Source organism: Varroa jacobsoni, unplaced genomic scaffold, assembly GCF_002532875.2.
Source record: "Varroa jacobsoni isolate VJ856 unplaced genomic scaffold, vjacob_1.0 scaffold_537, whole genome shotgun sequence".
NCBI classification, from domain to species: domain Eukaryota; kingdom Metazoa; phylum Arthropoda; class Arachnida; order Mesostigmata; family Varroidae; genus Varroa; species Varroa jacobsoni.
This window is the reverse complement of record NW_019213439.1, coordinates 116,671-136,228: the sequence shown is the minus strand read 5'-3', so window position 1 is coordinate 136,228 and position 19,558 is coordinate 116,671. Positions and strand designations below refer to the sequence as shown.

The following is a 19,558-nucleotide window of genomic DNA, read 5'->3' as shown; positions in this document are numbered from 1 at the left end:
TCAAAAACTACGCCAGCAATATATCAAAGGACTGACTTCCAGCCCGAAATAAACTGTCTTTTTCAGGATTCGCGCCTTTTGTCCAGTGGGCAAAGCTGCCATTTCCCCATCGCAAAGACCACTTTTATAATTACTGCTACAAAAGGTCGTGAGCTCCACTTTCCGCTTTTTAGCCATGCATCTTTTGTATATGTACCTCAAACATGACTGGGATAGTGGTAGCGTTTTTCCTCTCTTGTAGGAGACATGTCTTCCTTGCTTACCAGACGATGTAACGATCTGATGTCTCAAGCGATGATCACTACCATTGTGTGCAAGTTCTCCGTATCACTAGCACGTGAATTTTATGTGAGCTAAAGTTATTCTTTCGCTTCTAGCACCTTTTCGCCCTTTATTTTGCCACGAGGATAAAGCCTTAACACAAACTCATTACTGTGGGAATGCCTTAAAAAAATTCTGCAAAGCCTTTTGCACTAATATCCGAATTCCAACGTCATCCACAAAATTGAGCTGTAATGTCAGTATCGCTACCATAACCATCTCCGAAAACGCACATTCAAATACTAAAGTCATAAATACATAAAACTTATAAAGACTTATAAAAAATTATAAAGAGTTATATAACGCGATGTGATATCACAATTTTTCAATGCAAACTTTGTGTCAACAACCCCGTCTATGTTATATCGCGTTCAACCATATATTGTTTTATATAATTATATATAGCCATATGCCTATTATTACGGTCCCAAAACATTGTATATACTGTATTTTGATTGGACAAGTCTCTTTTGATGGTACAATAGCTGGTGCTAATTGCTTTAATTTACAGCAAAAGCATGTTCATTTCATCTGCATTCGCAATGATGTTAGTGAAGATGGCGAATTTTATATTCAACAGGAAAAAGCATCTGCACAACACCACGAAAATCTTTCAAAGAAATGAATTAAACAAAGGGGTTTAATAAAATATTCTGCCTTTTCCCCAGATATAAAACTAATGGACTTCTTTATAGCAACATTAAAAATAAAGTTTACATTAGAAAACTTACAACAGTGTAAGAATTAAAAGCTTTAATTTAAAAAAATGCGCCTCAATACCAAAAGTTTGTTTCATTACTGTTACCCATTGCTATCAGCGGTGTATAGACCAGAACGGTATACCTTTTATACGTCTGCCGTAAAATTATTTCATCCGTACTTTTTTTTCATTTTAAATGTTTAACGATACAAATAAGAACTGAAGTGATAATCATGCAAGCTGTGTACATTTTCTAAAACGTCTTTTATATATATTAATTTGATTTGTCAAAAAGTAAGAGTTTTTTCAATTGCTCTTTTTGTCTTTGATCCTTTTCATGTCCGTTATAATTGTGCGGCAAGCCATTTTATTTTAAATACATGCTCCAGAGATGGATCTTTCAAATGGAAATCTTATTTACCGGGGACAAGCCAGCAGGATCTGTTATACGTACATTGCGTTTCATTGTATATCAGCCTGCTAAATGATGGAGCAAACATGGCGGTTGATAATCATCTATACGTGGCCCAACTGCATTGAGTGAACGAAGCTACCCACCTGAACTTACCCACGCAAGACGAAAACATTCTTTTACATGTCCATCAAATAGGACAAGAAAATTTCTAGTGAAATGAATTATCTAATATACCTGGGAAAAGTCCTAAAGATTGGTAACAGATCGTAAAGAATAAATTTCTTACTTGAAATACATGTTTGTTCTCAAGTGAAAAAGTGCCAATACTTTTTTTCTACATATATATATATATATGTATATATATATATATATATATATAAAAAACGATTCCGAAAATTTACGGCCCGCAATACCACCTATTGCCGAGCCCCTTATTGAAACGGCCAGATGGAACAGAACGTCACATCTGTGTTATTTCTGAATAAGATTAAATGCGAATTGAACCGACAGACATCTGCGGCAACGTTTACTCTATGTTACCTATGAGAAAACAGCTTTAAGCGTAAGAAGCTTTGACTCCCATTAGTTGAGGAAGCATAACAAACGTTTTGACGTCCAAAGGCTGTACGCTTTGTCTGTCGTTCATGCAACAAACTATTAATATCTATTAAGTGCTGTTAATATTAATTTTAGGCACATCAAATGATAAAGGAAGTCTCTAGAAACTATGGGCGCATGTTATATGATGAAAAGTTTCTTATCATTTTTTATTTTAGTTACTTCTGTCTATCACTTTTGCTTTTGAAAGAGCATCAAAAATACCAGTATGTAAAGCACCGAATGTTTCAAGTAATATTCGTAAATCGTAATTGGTATTTACAATTACTGTATTGACACTTTAGTTTGTCCTATGTGTCAGTCCTTTGATTAACACAGTTTTGTCGCGCAGTGTTGTTAACACATTATAATAATTGTAATCCATATATGATTTTTGCATTTGAGTAACGCTGATACACCAGTGTCCCCAGCAGCTTCCGCTGTAAGCCTACTAATATGATTCTCATAATATTATGAGTTGAAATTTTATGCAAATTATAAAAATTTCCCATGACATGAGAAAAGGGTTTATGATATTTCTTTACTGTCTAATTTGGTGCATGGTCTTACTATATTAAAAATACATATTCCAAGGCTGAGTTTTCACTATGAGCCCTCCGCGCGCAGCCAGTCCACCTCTGGAGTTCTAAACAATCGCTTATAGAGTCTAATAATCGTAGTAATAATCGTTGGGAGAATTTGAGCACACACATGTGAGACAAATACATAAAGCGAATATAGATCTATGCAAATTAATCTAGAGTAAAACGCGCTTATGAATAGCGCTAGTTTATGTAATAAAATAATTGACTTGCATTTGTACAATTCGTCTTCTTGCAGCTATCTTCATTACACACCCTACAATATAGTTAATTTCAAAATAAACGGAATAAGCGGAGCATGTGTAGAAAATCTAGTTTCAAATATCTTAAGTGACGGCAAGGCACACACCTGTTCTCCGCCAAAACCTCCAGATGATATGGAATCATTCAAATGCAAACTCCCACCTCCATTAGTTTCCCTGGAAAACAAAAAGCCAGTTTATAGCGCAGCCCGACTAATATTTAAATTTCATTTTTTTAATAATTTAAACTCCATTGGTGACAATATGGACGTTCGCTCTCAAAAGCTTCAAAAAATCGGTAGTAATAATATAATAATAATGATTATTATTATCCTTATTATTATTAATATATTTATATATTTAGCCTACTGTATTAGCAACTCCAGTTGCGTTGACTTAACGTGTTTCTCTTTTATTCTTTAATTATTGTTATCCCACTGCGGCTAAATAGACGCTGCATTTCTTTTTGTAAACTGTTACCAAGAGCGGCTAATTTAGCTTGCAGCTTACGGTCCACATTTGAAGTGACATGCTTTGAAAACTTCTGTACAATTCTCCGGTATCCTAATGGATTCCATGGTCCCGATTACATTTGAAATAAACAGGTATCTAACATTGAGCTTGGCGTGTATCCTCTCTGCATCCGTGTATTTGGCTACCCATTCCGTAGAGGAATCGCTGTGATAAATCTAACAGCGGGGCAATTCGTATAGAATAGTCATGACCCACAGTAAATATTTGCTTCAAACCTATAATAGTAATACTTGCAAATATTTTGAGGTTATCCATCTAGCGCTAGAGTATCTCTGCTATAATACTGTATGATTTTTCTCTCTTCTTTAGACTTCTACCAACAACCTATTGTGGTTTCAACTAGCATCCATAGGTTAAGCTTCTGATAAATTGATTTTTTGACAGCATGATTAAGATTTTGCCGGGTTCCCGTGATAGTGCAGTGGATAACGTGATTGCCTGCTAAACTTAAAGACACGTAGTAGTCTAGGCTCGGATGTGGGCATAGATGCACTTCGTTTCGCGCTGGGAGCCAGTCGTCTGAAGTAAAATCAAACGGCTTCAGTGCCTGACGTAAAACACGAAAAACATTGATATGGATTGAGCTTCTGCATCATCATATGCCAATACGTAAAATTCAAAATCAACAACCATATCAACCAATTTTTTTAGGGCTGCGTCGAGCAATCACCACACACTGAACCACCCTACAGTACCCTCCCAAGGGCAAGATTAATGCAGTCGATCTTGACAGATCGTCCTGCTGCGCACCAAAAAAGCGGATCTATTATATACCAAAATAAAAGGGTAGACCCCTTGTAGTTATATCATATTATGGGAAAGAAGGCTGTAGCATGATTCTTATAGTACGATATTACAAATAGTATAAAATGCATTTCAAAAAGAAAGGCCAACTAAGACGAAGAGTAGACCCAGAGCAGTTGTAACGACTTTTGTTGCATACACGGTAGCTTCAGCTCCGTCCTCAACTACAAAACAGGTTTCGTTCGGTAATACCCCATCCGTCTTTAATTTTTTACTGATTGTAAGGGCGATCTTAGTAAAAACTCTGTGCAAGCTATGACTGTACGTTATTGATTTGGAACCATATTCTTTCTTCAATGCCGTGAGATTCGGATTATTATGATCGTGTTGTGAGAAGGAAGTCGTGTGCCGTTTAAAATCGTTTCTAGAACTCGCGAGATTTTTGTAAAAGTTATATGTAGTACGTAGTAAAGTGCGACCTATCAGCTTCGAAGCCCAAAGCACATGTGGAACCGTAGTTAGAATGATTATTCGTTGGGAACGAAAGGCATGCGTTCGAATTGAATCTCGAAAACTTAAAACGTCCTGTTTCACTTAAAGAGACAGACAGATCTTTACTTTTAGCTCTTGTTCTGTGTTCTCATTAATGAATGTAAAACAATCATTGTATAATAAAGCGAGTGTTAAAAAACTAAGTCGCTCGTGACTAGCCTGCTTTGTGCTGAGTCATTTCTCTTAAACAATATTGTTAGAGCTCGGACCATTCCTTGGAGCTAATGTGCGCGCGGTTAAGAAGCTCTTAATACACCATACATTACGAGTTTATGAGCTTGCTGTAGATCATATGGCTTAACCTGGAATGCTTTGCTTGGTTTACTGGGTTCTATTAATAAATATAAAAAATATGATAGATTAATGCCAAAATCTCTAGTGCGATCTAGATTTCATATATTGCTTGGAGCCGATTATGTCACAAACACTGAGTCCTGTTAAGGGTATTTCCTTAGAGGTTTCACCAAGAGCCTTGAGGTTGCCCCCCCAGAAACTGCCGCCAGGAAGAAGTCTTTCAACAGGTGTTGTTAACCGTATCGAAACGCAATGCTGCCTATAAAGTAATAGCTATGGAATGGAGCTCTCTATTCTTATAAAGGTCTGTCAATGTGTAGCAAAAGCGTGTTTTTCACACTGTCAATCTATGCAATTTTAATGGCTGATAGGCTGACATGTCTCATAGAGGTTATACGAAAAAAGATACGAGTAATTAATGTTTCATAAACACTATGCTTACTATGTTTTAGTTTATGAAAGTGATTGTTTTTACATGATTCTCGGAACCTCAAGCTACAATATGAAGCCGGACTTTTTCGAACATTCTGTAAGGGCACTGCATTATGAAATACTATCTACCCCAAGCACATCAGGAGCAGGAGCATCAGTCAAGCGGATTTGGGAAGGTAAGATAGTAGAAATATCAACTATTGTTTATGTACAATTTTTTAAGATATTTGATATTTATATGATCAAGATTATACCTCGAATAATTTTTGAAATTTGATTAAGGATTTCCAGAATACAGTCTCTCCAGATATTCCAGAGGAACACGACAAGTCGAACGTCTAAATGTAGTGATTTTTCTACAAAATTGCCTTCTGGCGTACTATCCATTTAATTCTTGACTCATTTGCTGCCTTAACATCTTAATAAATAACATCATGTAATCAAGAATCGAAAACTTTTTACAGTCCTTAGCCGATATTATCATCTACCCTTTTTTTGGCATTAACAAAGCTTGTTCTACATTGCGTGGCAACCTGGACAAGGTGTTATCAGAGCTACTACTTTTCTCAAACATGAATATAACGACAAAATTTAGTTCTGCTAACTATCGGATTCACCATGCAATCCTGCATGTAAATGTTTTGGAACTGACCAAATTGTTCAGTGCAATGTTCAAATGATAGATATAAAAGTGTTAAAATATTCATGTCTATCTGTATAGTATAAGCGCAAATCGTAACTTCAGAAAAAAAAATCGATTTATCGAAAATGAGAAATAAGGTTAGTCTTTGACGAAGTATCTCTTAAAAATCCATGATAACTCAACGGATATTTAAATTTGCATTGTCGTCAATATAGTACGTCATTCAATAGCTGGTAAAAATGGTCTTAATGCTTTGGTAAAGTCAAATATACCCAGCGTATTTGAAATTTTGGATTTTTTTGGATCGTTTTCTTTCACAATAAGTAAGCAGCGAGGTGTCAAATTCCGAGGACTTTTTCAACATGGAAACGAAGAAATACTAACTGTCATTAAATATTTCTACTTAAAGTTCTACAACCGATAAAAATGTGACTGAATTTAGCCTTAAGTGACCTTCACATATCGTCTACAAAAATTTTTCGTTCGCTTTTTAGTCTTCATGGTATTTGAGGGAGCACACATTATAAACTACTCTTTGTCATCCTAATAAAATGCTTTGGGAAACGTCTTTAACATAAAAATAAATGAAGGTGTTGATAATGGAAAAGAGGTATAGTGTTGCAAGGTGATCTTAGTTCTGAATTTCGTGCTATATTTGATAAGATCTGCGCAAAGTAACTGCCGCGCTGGCTCACGAAAGATCATAGCCAATGTACCTAGGATCTTTCAAGTGACACCTTAGAACTGTCCAAAAGAATATAATTCAGTGCCTGCGTTTAGTTATAAATGGAATACGAATCTATGGTTATTCTCCTGATTCAATTATAATAAATTCCTGAATAATTAAATAATAATTATAAAAATGATATAAATTCCTGTAGCAGCTGCTGGGTATTGTGGAGCCATTTTGAGCCACTTTAAATCACTGCTATAAAATGGCCTCACGTGAGCGAACAAAAAATGTCGCTCTACTAGGGCAGTGCCGTCCGCAACTAGCAATTTTGAAGGTTGTTTGATTAGGATGATTAAAATAAGTTAAGCCAAGCGTGACAGGCTTACTTACAGTGCTTGGTATACATATTTACCAGAGACTGGCAACAACCTTCCAGTTTCAAAGCGAAAATTTGTAAGAAGGAAACCAAGACAACAAGCAATTTGGAGTCTCTTTTTAAACATTCTTAAAATCGTTTTCAGGAAAAAGTTCCAGTCTAATTTATGGGCAGGCGAGTAGCTTTATTAGACGAATATATTTTGTTGAGTTTTTTGAGTTCCAAAAATCGCCTAAATATGTTTTTTAGAGACCAATCTTATTTTCTCTATTGAATATAAATATGAGCTTTGTTTACAATTTGTGATACACTATTAATACAAAACTTCTTTGGCCTTTTGGTATCAATACAACTGGTGCACACCAGATTTTACTAAAAGGAATAACAGTTAAAAATGTAATATAATTCCCATTTAAATACACTAATTGCTTTGTAAGATAGTAATTATACTAAAAATATATTTTTAAAAAGCTAATTTTATTTAATCAAAATAGCTAGTTTCTTTTTAATCGATACGACCAGCATAGCCCACGCGGCGTGCAGTCTATATTTATCATCGAGTGATACAAGTCAAGTACTGATCATTCAAAGCCAACTCGTTATTTTCAAAGACTCAGAAGGCTAGTGCTATGACGAAAGAACGGGCCGGCATATAAACACTAGAAATTGGTTTGATTTGTAGCGCCTTATTTAGGAAAGAATGCCGAGCGCCACTATCATGCAATTGGTAGAGTTCAGAGTAGTTGCCGTGCCATCAAAGCAATTTAAATTCGTAATAAAGCGTTACCACAAACATGGAATAAATAACGGGTTTTTAATACTAACAGGGCACAACATGAAGGATCATAATACATCTTTACTAAATACAGCAGTAACGAATGGTGAAATTGATTAACGTATCATGCGTTTGGAGGAAAATTATAAACTACAAGCGAAGAAGGTGTAAGGTGAAATAGAGTGAATAACAGATAAATATAATAACTACAGATGATATGTGAAACGAATAATAATTTATATTCGCCTTGAGAAAATAACTCGTAAATTGGATAAATCGTCGTTCGCGTTGAACGTTGAAGACATAAGAAATCGTGCGTATTTGGTGGCCCAAGGGAGCTCGTCCCTTTTATTATTTCAAAAAGATCGAATACCTTTGGAAGTCTAATTCGCCTGATTTCGACCGAATGATAACGCAGAAAAACAAAAATGAAAAGAATATTCTTCGACTAAGCACTTATCACTATGTAATTCAATCAAAAAATTTAACTGATATGAATATTAATTTCTAATCAAAAGGTTGCCCTTCAGGCTTCACGAAATATTCGCCGATAGTCCAAAGCATCAATTTGCACATGCATTTAGCATGACATAAGAAAATCTTTTTATGATACGTACGCAGGGATATCGCACAAACATAGAGACAAGCTGATTGACAAATTTTAGTTTTGTTGCTCAAGATAAATCACGTGAAATGAAGTTAAGAGAGTGAAGTATGTTTTCAGAGGTTAAGAATATTTTTATTTTAAGACTAAGGTATATAATTGCGCCAAATGTGGGATCAGCTTTTTCGGTGACAATGGGTAATTAATTAGTTCAGCTAAGAAAAAGAAAGCGTCAATTAACTGACAAAGTTGTACTACTTTGACAAAAGACAAAAGGTTTTTGACCATGAGAGTTCACAGTTCATCGAAGCGATCAACCTTGTTGGAAATGTCGCTAGTTAAACGAAGCGATTTTTTCGGCAGTCTACACATTAATAGGACCCAGGGCTCTCGTTTTAAATTATGTGAATATGTCCATATGGAGTGAAGAAATGAAAACTTGCGGCTTATTTTTTGCGTAGAATTATGCGTTCGCTTTCTTCGGGTCCCCAGATTTACTTAGAAATTAGGCCAAAGGGTCGCCGAATTCCTTCCAGAAGGGAATTTTTGTTTCATGAGTTTTCAACAACGTACGTTGCTCTATGATAACAATTCAGCAATTCTGAAAGTATTTACATCGTTTCTTTACTAATTGGCCAAGGTTCCAGACCGCTAAATGGATAACTACATTGTAGAAAACGCTTGCCCTACATCTGACGTAGGAACTTGACTGTACAGCAGTAATATTTAACTTCTCAAAACTTCTATCTGCTTCAGTATATCTTTTCAATAAACACGGACTTTTAACACGCTTGACAAGCGGTATTTTTAAATTGTATGTCTATATTGAACAAATGTACTTATTTGTTCATATGTTTACACAGTTGTCTGGTAATTTCTTACCCGAAAATAAGCTTTTTTTTTGTAATCAGTCACCTTTTGTATTATCATTCAAGCAAATCTGTCTGATGTAAAAGAGCGACCACACACTATTGAGAGTCACTGTCCATGCACTCAAAAGCATCATGGATCGGGACAATCATCAGCCAGCAGTACTACGGAAGAAAATCCATTACCCGAGAACGACAATTGCAGTTTATCTTAAAGACAAGGTACTGTTCAGCTGGGATAATCCTTGTTTTATTCGATGGAGAGCTGATAACCCGGCTACAAGCACGCGGACTTCGGAAGTGTTGACAACAACGAATTTACGTTATGGTAACATTATGCAACATATTAAAATGCACAAGCGGAGAATATAGAGAAACCTAAAGAAAAGGTACATCTGCATATTTTTTGGAGTGGAATTATTGGGGTTTAAGGCACAAACGCCTTCAGGCCTGCTAAGGACATTTAGAAAGTAGCTATTTGAGCTCACGGCGAATGATCTGTTCGTACTTCAACATGGAAGTGCGAAAATAATATAGAATAATAAAACTGCGTAAGAAAAAATGAACATTATTAATTTTGCGACAATGAATACCTGTGACGGTTTTGATGCTGCGGTGCAAAATGATGACCTGTACTCGATGCAAGACCTGAGAGGGTAGTACTACACATTGTGAGTGAAGAGCTGTTCTGTGTACCTCCGTTTCCGCCTCCAGTATTTCCTACAGCGCTGTTAGTGTAAGGTTGTTTATCATCACTTTCTGGATGTTGCTGACCCTGCGTATTACTGTCCATTGCTGGTAACTTTAAATTAAGCTTGTTTTTTCCACTGTGCTTCATCATGGCAAATTTTTTTGTTTTTGTTTGTTGATCTTCGGTTTTTGGTGGTTTTCCTGCACCAGATAGCACAAATACAGAAAATCGTTTTGTCGGAGGAGAATATTTATTTATTATTGATTGATTAATTTCATACATCACGTACATCGAGGGGCATATTGGAACATAATGACAAACATTTATTTGTGAATCCTAAGTTTCGAATATCTAAACTAAGTAGATTTTGACAATTCTTGTTTGGAGGTACCCAAGTTCTTGAAACTTCTTTTCTAGAAGACTGTAATTTTCTTTGCTTATTAGTGATAATTGTTTAGTATGTAGAAACTCGCTTCCCTTAAATGACACTTTTAATTAGGTTCTGCATTATAGGCATAGTACCACTAAAAAACTATAACTTTTTTCATTATGTTACGACTTCATTATGTTTCATTATGTTACAACTGTTGAAATCGGCTAAGCATATTCGAATCTACGATACTTTGCATTTAGGTTGTCGCCACTAGCAGCATTGATAAGAAGCGTATTCTATTATGTAAGTGTTACTAAAAAAGAAACAGTTCTGTTCCGATAACCGGTGTGCCATACAAATGTACCAATTAACCCAGTCCTAGTAATATCTAAATATCTGCAATTTTGATCCACATTCAAATTTATCGACATCTATAATGCTACTGATTTCTTTAAAATCCTTAATGAATACCCTTAACACAATTTCGCTCACCACTAGTGATATTTGACGCAAGATTAGCAAAGTAACTCACGATGATCGTTGAGATGAGATGAGAGAGAGCACCAAGAGCAGCGACCGACTGTTTGTAAGTTATCTACCAGTGGCGGGCGGCTGGTCTGTCATAAACACAAGGAGATCCTTTCAAGACGTCTTCTGTAATTTAGCGAGCAGAAAGTGCGGAATGTAATGACAACATCCGCGTTCTTGTACAATAAAATTATGACCATTAAGGGCATGCGTTAGATCGAAACACAATAGTCCTGAATATATATAATTCTAATCAAACTTTTAAAGCATGGGCTATCTTAATTTAATTAATATAATTTCCCCAATGTGCATTATGCTAAATAGGCAATTTTTGGACTTATGGCAAAACATTTTCAAGAACCCGCAACAATACTATCGGTGCTTTCGATTTTTTTCTGATTGAACAAGAGCGTACAATTTGAAAGTAGTAACTGGGCATGCATTTTTAACCACTATTGATGAGTGTCCAACTTCGCTTGTTTTAGTAACACAATTGAAATCAGAAACGAAGTTAAATATTTTCGAAAATTAAGGATATCTCAAAGTAAAAGTCCATCCCGGAGTTCTTTATAGAAAGCGGTAGCCGTATACATAATTAATCCCGGTTAGTTTAAGCCTCTTGTGCCAGTCCACTGTTCTATATCATATAGGTCCCTAGTCATACTAAAGAATTTGTAATAAACAGAATTGTAAGTTCTCTATTCAGTTATGAAACAAGCGTACAGTATAATAACAAAATTGGCTTATTAATGTAACTCAGAAATTGAGGTTTAGGTACATACGCGTGCATACGCGGCATATGTTAATCTGTTCTAACTGTTGTGACCTTTAAAATTTGTACACTAACCTATATTTTCTTCAGTGAAGAACGACCAAGGCCCATCTCGAACGATAAATCCCTTGCTTTTAAGTAAAAATGGTCTCTTCGTTCTGCGAAATTGATATTTTCCGTACTATTAGAAATCTGTTGATATTTTTCGGCAATGTTTTGTCGTATTTTTTTTAATGTATTTACCGTAAAGCTTTGAGCACGGCTGCGTCCAGTAGCACTTACTTTGCTAATATATATGTATATATATATGTGTCGATTTACTATACTACTATATTGCCTGAAGTGACGCCTAACAACCTAAATACCGGATGTGAAACTCGAAGCATTTTACTATATTACTCAAACAGGACATGTATCTGTCCGACCCAATCGCCCTCGTAACGCTGACCTTTTTGTCAGCTAGCAGCTTCACCCCGAGGTGGGCTGTGCGTGAAATTTTTCTGAAATTTGGTTAGAAGCAATTCCTCCTCCCATAAATCGTAATTCTGATTCTGGGAAGTGACCTTTTAGTGATTATTCCACAATTGTTGAGCGTTTCTCAACAAGTTCAATTGAAAAGCCGTTTCTTATTTCAGAACATGCCTATTTCTCATATTTCCAAATTTGGTAATAGAATAGTGATGAAATGTTGAAACTGATGTTCTGTTATTAATATTAGAAATTGATTAAATATGTCAATATGGAGATTGAGAAACGGAATTATTTATTATTGGAAAACACGAAGGGTACTTTGACTCGCTAAAATTATGATTACAAGAACACTTCAATAAAGCAGCAAGTTTACTGTGCCAACAGAGTTTCTTTGGTCCTGCACATGTTTCAATTATTATTTCAATGCAAGTCTCCCAAAGTTTCTTTCTGTTTAAAAAAAAGAATTAAAGTCCACAAAACAAGCACAACGGTGTGGTTTGGGGCTATTTAAAGATGTAATTGTTATTTTTAGCGACGTGCAACAGGTATCAAGATTATACAAGCTTTTCAATGAAAAAACCGGGACTCTTTTATGGCGACGGATTTGATGTTTTGTGGGCACCATTCAGCACAAATGCTCTATCACATCGCACGGTGGTTCTGCAGAAACAACTACCGAGCAACTAATTTCAGCATTTTCGACTTCACTTTCTGTTTGCATTAGAACGCACTACAGAATGTCAAAAAAAAAATGGAAAGTTCCTTCCGCAACGTTTGCCGGTATCACCTGTTTGGTCTTGCACCCCGTTAACACGCTACATTCTTCCACAGAAAGAACTGTGCACGGTAAAGCCTGGTCAGGCTTAGGTAAAGCCTCAAATTAGCGCCTCGTGCACGGCCTAAGGTTAACCTTAGAGTTAACAAGTAAAGTGCTACATGGCAACTGTAACAAAGCTGTAGGTTATTCTAACCAGAACTAATCACTCAATAAGGGTAACAGGATAACTGCACTAATGTAAGGAAATTACAGAACCAGAGAAATAGAGTTACTATAGAAGGATAGCTGGAAGGGTATTAGAATTAGGTACTGTAGGATCTCAAAGCAATTGCAACACTACAACTGTAGAAGGGTAGGGCTGCAGTTGAACTATAGTTTTCCTTGGGTTAGCTGTAGCGCAAAGCAACTTCGCTTGCAAGTTTATGGAATAACTGTAGAGGAATAATAACTTTTTAAGATCTAAAAAAAACATTTGACAGTGTTTACAAAAGGTGACTAGTCAGCAAAGTACACTCCTTCGGCCTAAATAGTTCAGCCATAAAACTTACCAGCTTATACTTGGCCAGTAGAGGTCAAGTGGGACAAGGCCTCAAGTAAATTAATTCTTGTCAAAATAATGAATACATGTAACGAACCGTGGGGTTCAGTTACGATACCTATCTTATTTAACATTTTGATAAATGACCTCCATGAGTTCTATACAACAACCTCTGCCGCAATACAAACAAAACTAATATATTGGAAGTTCACTTAGGAAAGCACGCAGGTTAATTTAGCTGCCTAATGACTGCACCCTCAACAATAGAAATTTACTGAAAATGTTAAAAGAAATCATTCACAATCATACAACTTTATTGAAGTACCCACTTTCGCAACGATAAGTTACTCTTATTGTCCGTAAATAAAAGATGTGAATACTTATGGGTACTTGGGAGTAATATACCAAGCTAATCTTAAATATGACATACATATTTAAGCTATACAGTAAAAATTAAAAATCGGTTGTGTCATATTACGTAGATTAAGGAACATACCTTAAGCCGAATTTAGCAGAAAAAGTACTTCTCATTGATACAGTTTTATTGCTCAAACAGCGTGATTTTATTCGGAGTAAATTGCGAAACAGATATACAGTCCATCACCAGTCCCTAAAAAAGTCCTAGAAATATTTTCAGGACGCAGTATTTACCACCAACACAACTTAGCATGTTAACGAAAGTTTCCATATTTGTAGCCTTTACATGTATTATTAAGTTATCCGCACGAATAAATGCAAATTAAAGATTGGGGTCACCTTATGACTAACTATCACTAAAAGCCTATTAGCTTATTGGCTGGAAACAATGACAATTTTAAGTCGAGCTGTTTATGCACATACAAGATATGTGCAGTGCGTTAACCAATTAATTTTAATTGGCACATTTATTTCAGAAGATATTTCTTTAGTCATTGGAACAGAAATGCAGGCTGATTGCACTAACCTGACAGAATCACTAAGAGTAAGAAATTAGCAGAATCAAGATGATATGGTTACTGACTCAAATGGTTGCAGCAAGATAAAATAATAAATAGAATGAATCAATTATTAAAACATATTTATCTAACAGCTGTTCTAGAGGCAAGACTGTTCCTACATTTCAATGAGAAAACAGGATGAATATACAATACATTGATTTGACCAACGAAGTATAATTACTGTAAATAGATCATGAAATTGATGCTGCAGGAGATTTTCAATCGGGCGACCATCGGTTTGCAATCGAACCTTCGTCCATGGTTAGCTAGATGTGATGCGAATGAGATAAATTTCTATGAGAATGAGCTCATATATAGCAGTAAAAGGTAACGAATTAGGTAGGCTAGAATAACATGTGTACTCGACTTATAATTTAGCTTAGTCTGAAAGTAACAACGACGAATCAGATAGTTACATTAATAGAAAAAATATGGCGCCAGGTAAATTCATCATTAAAAGTCGATTATATGATCGACTATCTGTAACCTCTAAATCATATTCTTAGAGTAGTCGCTTTAAGGTAATGCTTTGCGGCTGACTAGTGTTTCATCCTGGGGTGGGCTGAATGCCTTTTCCGGGACATCTCTTTCCCCCATAGATCATAAATGCAAAGTTAGGCAAGCCAGCGATCGATGGGAATTCGTGAGATGTTTATATGGGATAGTGGTTTATTTCTTAAGACTCTATAGGATACACACAAAATTGAGTCACACTTATGTTCTTCACCTGTCAATCAATTCGTCTAATTTATACTTGAGAAGAGTGACAATATTATATATCTTTTATTATAAACCTAATTAGCCTCCTACCGCTAGAGGATTAAAATCAAATTTCATTAAAAGCAACACAAGCACGAAGGGAAGCCCGTAGGTTCATCTAGTATCTACTAAAGCCCCTCTGTCTGCTTGTCTAACTTAAGTCGTCTGTGCAAAGTACTCGTCTTTTTTACCAAGTAACAGGGCCACAAGGAAGTTGCAACAGGAAAACACGGTCACTACAGCATGCTAATAAGATTAGAGTAGCTAAGTAAGTAATCGTTGTAGCACAATAATGCGATCCAAAATAACGAGGTTACTGAAAAGTATAATGAATTGATTGAATCGGTGAAAGAAAATACTGTAACGGGACAGCTGCTACAAGAAAACACAATTTTCCGCAACAACGACAGGTTTAATGAAAATTGCTACCAAATAATTATAGAGATATAGGCCTGCTATTAAGTCGCAGTACATTATAGTGACCTCCGTATATAACCAATCCAATTCGTGTATGTTATAATAGGCTGACGAAATAAGAGCTAAAGCTGCAAACGAGCTTGGTGGAGCGGGATAATTGGTAATAAGGACGGTAAGAGCAAAATAAAGCGGTAGTAATAGAGGTAATACCAATGTGATAAATGTTGATGTGTAGTCGAGTTTTACATTAGGTCGGTCTAGTTAAACCAATCAATAGCAAAAATGACTTAAAATATACTTTAGAATACGTGGTTCCTTTTTATCAGCTGATTTGCAATACAGATATTTTAGCCCATTAGAAGTGTCACTATACTATATACTTATAAAGTGTGAAACAAATAGAGACTTTAAAAACTTCTTCACAACTGTGCTGGTAAAAGACCCTTTATTATTCGACAAAGTTCGATGTAAGTTGCTAACATTTCAAACAGAGCTCTTAAGAACTGAGAAGTTCTACAGAGTAAAATACAATATTCCTGTCTAAAAATTGCATAGATATTATGATGTTTGCATCTACCTATGCGTCGCATGAATGCAGCTCATAATACTAAATAAAGAAAAATCCGTTTCAAGTTCCTGATTGCCTTACCAAAACTGAACCTCTCAAACCAAAATTGAGAGCATGTAACTCAATGTTGTGATATCTATAAAACTGTCTCTACATCATATAAGCCGCTACATGTTGTGTTATTCTGTAATATATGGACTCTTTCTTACTAACCGTTCAGACTTTTTGTTGTATTCAACACAATTCAGATCACAAGATTTACTGCACAATTTTAATGAATAAAGAAAATTATTTGAAAAAAGTTTGTAACTCGAAGCTGTCCCTGTATTTTTTCTCCGTCCTTCGTTATCTCCGCATTAGAGTCGTCACCGCCTTTTAGATCTATCGTAGCTATGTAAGCAACATTGACACAGATGTTTAATTGCTGATCGGTCTCAGTGTCGTGATCATACAGTTTGAATCAACTCCTTTGATTACCCATCATGTTCTCAGACATGGATTATGCACACCTAACTGTTAAAACAAATGATTCCGACAATGTTTGAATTTTTTATATTTCCTATTACGTAATTTATGCTTTTAAAGCCTCATTACTGCAACAGTTTAAAGTGCAAGTAATAAAACATACATAAATTCATACATGTTTTCCTCTACTTCTGTTCGCTCCTTGTGTGGGGCCCTAATTATGTGTAACCTGTTCGTTAATTAATAAACATCAATTATTACGCTATGTTTCTGTACAAATTTCACCTCTTTTTAGTAGTCACTATTCTTTACCGAAGACGAAACGCTTTAAATATTTCAAGTTATACGTCCGATACTTGAGCCATTAAATATTGCTTCATTACCGTATTTTTAAGTGTAGTAAGCAAACATGTTATCACTACACTATTGAGAAGACAAGATAAAATGCGCTGACATGTAGCAAGTCCTTTTTTTACACTTTCACTATTTTTATGTAATAGGCCAGCTCTTCGCATACAGTGTGCCGCAACTTCCAACTTTATAACCTATAGGACTATACTAAGTCACGGCTTTTAAATAGCGCATTAATTGCATAACTACAGGACGCTGTGTAATGATGAAATATGAATGAATAGATTCTTTCGGTCATCACAACATGCGTGATTTAAAGCCCGCCAATTAGGTACTTCTGGCGGTTTCTCTTACTCTGGATTTGAATCTATTGACGATCATTTTCTCAGTACCCTCTACAGCGATTTCCTACCAATGAAGCATAAATGTTCACAAGGAATTCGACTTTAAAGTTATTCTTTCACCGTTTACTTGCTTGACGCTAAAAATGCTTCTTTAATTCATAGTAAGTAATTCCAACACAGTCAGGTGTCGACTGCTAAATATTACTAGATTGTTCGGAATATTTTTAACTTTTAACTTTTTGCGTTCTAACTTGGATTAATCTATTCTTATTTAAGCAACATGTAATTGCAATGGTTCTGTCTATTAACGCACGCTTTTGTCTTGATAGCGAAAGACATAACTCGATTTCCAATATAATTTGTTTTCAAGACTATTTGAAACCAGTTTTTGTAATTCCAAATGCAGATGTCTTATATATATATATTGCTATATATAACATTAGTACGTTTTATCAGGCTTTTATTTTTCGAATGATAATTGATACGACTAACGCATATTTTAAGCACCGTAATAATCATCTTTTCATGATCTGAGATTACAAATACAGCAGTTACTCAGGCGTGTGAATGCGTATTCTTAACTAAATCATAACGGGCTTCGCAAGCTACACAATACAAAAACGCAGGAGAGCACTACCCATAGCCCCACTTCTCACAAGTCTACTTAAAGCAGTTTTCTGACAGTTAATTCCGTTTTTCTTAGGTATTACCTGGTGTTTATTTTGGGCGTTCTTTCATTACTTAAAGCAATAATAAAGCTAATGCATTCTCTTAGTTTAAATCTAATCGATCTGCTTCATATCAGATATTGATATATTGATTATAACCTTTATAAAGATTTTGGGCAAAATAAATATTTATCATACTTACTGATCGCTTGTCCTATTAATCAAGTGCCTCTTCTGTTAACTGCCGTATTATTTTGATTTAATACTTGCTTGTTCTAATCTCCCTTTTTGTTACTCTTTTTAACACTAGTCACTGTTAACACGCGGCTCATGATCCATGAGCTCATGTTATAATCATCGTTTCCCAGTACTGCATTAATTTTTATTTTGTAGTATCGCCAGGTATTTTTTTAATCAGGGTCTCTGCTTTGTTTTACTACATTTTTGACGACAAACATATGCGTATATTTCCACATCATCAACACTTCTCTTAACAAATATTGACTGGGCTTACCGGTTGTATATTAAAGGTAAAACACCTTTCGTTAACTCTAATTCTCAATTTATCACTAAATCCATTGTAACTTTAATCAAGCTTCATTTCTCCATTTTCTTATAATAAATCTTGGTAGTGAACTACTACTATTTACTACTCTATTTGTTACACCCTTACCTGAATTCCACCAGGGTCCCACAGCAACTGTTTAATTTATGTTAGTACAGATGCAGGACATCATCGATGGAAATGGAATTAAGCATGACTTGTTATTCAGAATTAAATAGGTGTGGGTTCCACCAAATTAATGCATTTGCCTATAGAACTTTGCAAGAAACTTGTACATAAATCTCGACTGTGAAACTCCTTTTCTTTCCGCACCAATGTCGAGACATGTGACGTTATAAAAAAAAATTTTCAAAAATGGATGTACTGATAGGCAAAGAATATTAATCGTACTGCCAAAAAAAGTCGATATAAAAACGCAAAAAAAAACTGAAAGAGCTGTCAACGGTAAGCAAATGGGTGAATATTCATGATTTACCAGTATTTGACATACTGCCCGAATGTAATAGCTAAAAAGTACATCATGGCTGTGTAGTATCTTATGGAACAGCGCCTCAAGCACTCAACATATACGATCCGAAAGAGAGCAAAACAATGCGCACTGGAAACTGCAGTAACTGCTGGATAGTTGCAGAACTAGGTGAGATCATAACGTATTACTAAGCAAAATCTGCTCACCGACCGCACGGGCTCCTATTATTGCTAGAGCAGAGATGGTCTAGTAGTGTATACATCGATGTAACACGTATTTTAAAAGTCGCAGATAGCATGATAATCAAAATTAGTTAATCTGTCCTGAGACAAAAAAGGGATCGAGTCACAGATACCGCTTCCAAATATTTTTGAAACACGGGAGTGATAAACAGGAATAAAAAACGAAGGTACAAAAAGTAGATCTACATGTATATGAAAACCTTAATTAA

General features: G+C 35.4%; 1 protein-coding gene across 1 annotated transcript in view; it reads right to left on the bottom strand.

Annotated features, from left to right (window-relative positions):
- Positions 1-10,974, bottom strand: part of LOC111261252 (dual specificity mitogen-activated protein kinase kinase 1) — a 31,198-nt gene extending 20,224 nt beyond the window's left edge. The window contains exons 1-3 of the mRNA XM_086968623.1: positions 10,930-10,974; positions 9,967-10,264; positions 2,985-3,054 (exon numbers count right to left, since the gene is read on the bottom strand). Of these exons, the coding sequence (XP_086824749.1) occupies positions 2,985-3,054; positions 9,967-10,214 (318 nt within the window). The 5' untranslated portion in view covers positions 10,215-10,264; positions 10,930-10,974. The remainder of the gene's footprint in view (positions 1-2,984; positions 3,055-9,966; positions 10,265-10,929) is intronic.
- Positions 10,975-19,558: the final 8,584 nt, after the last annotated feature.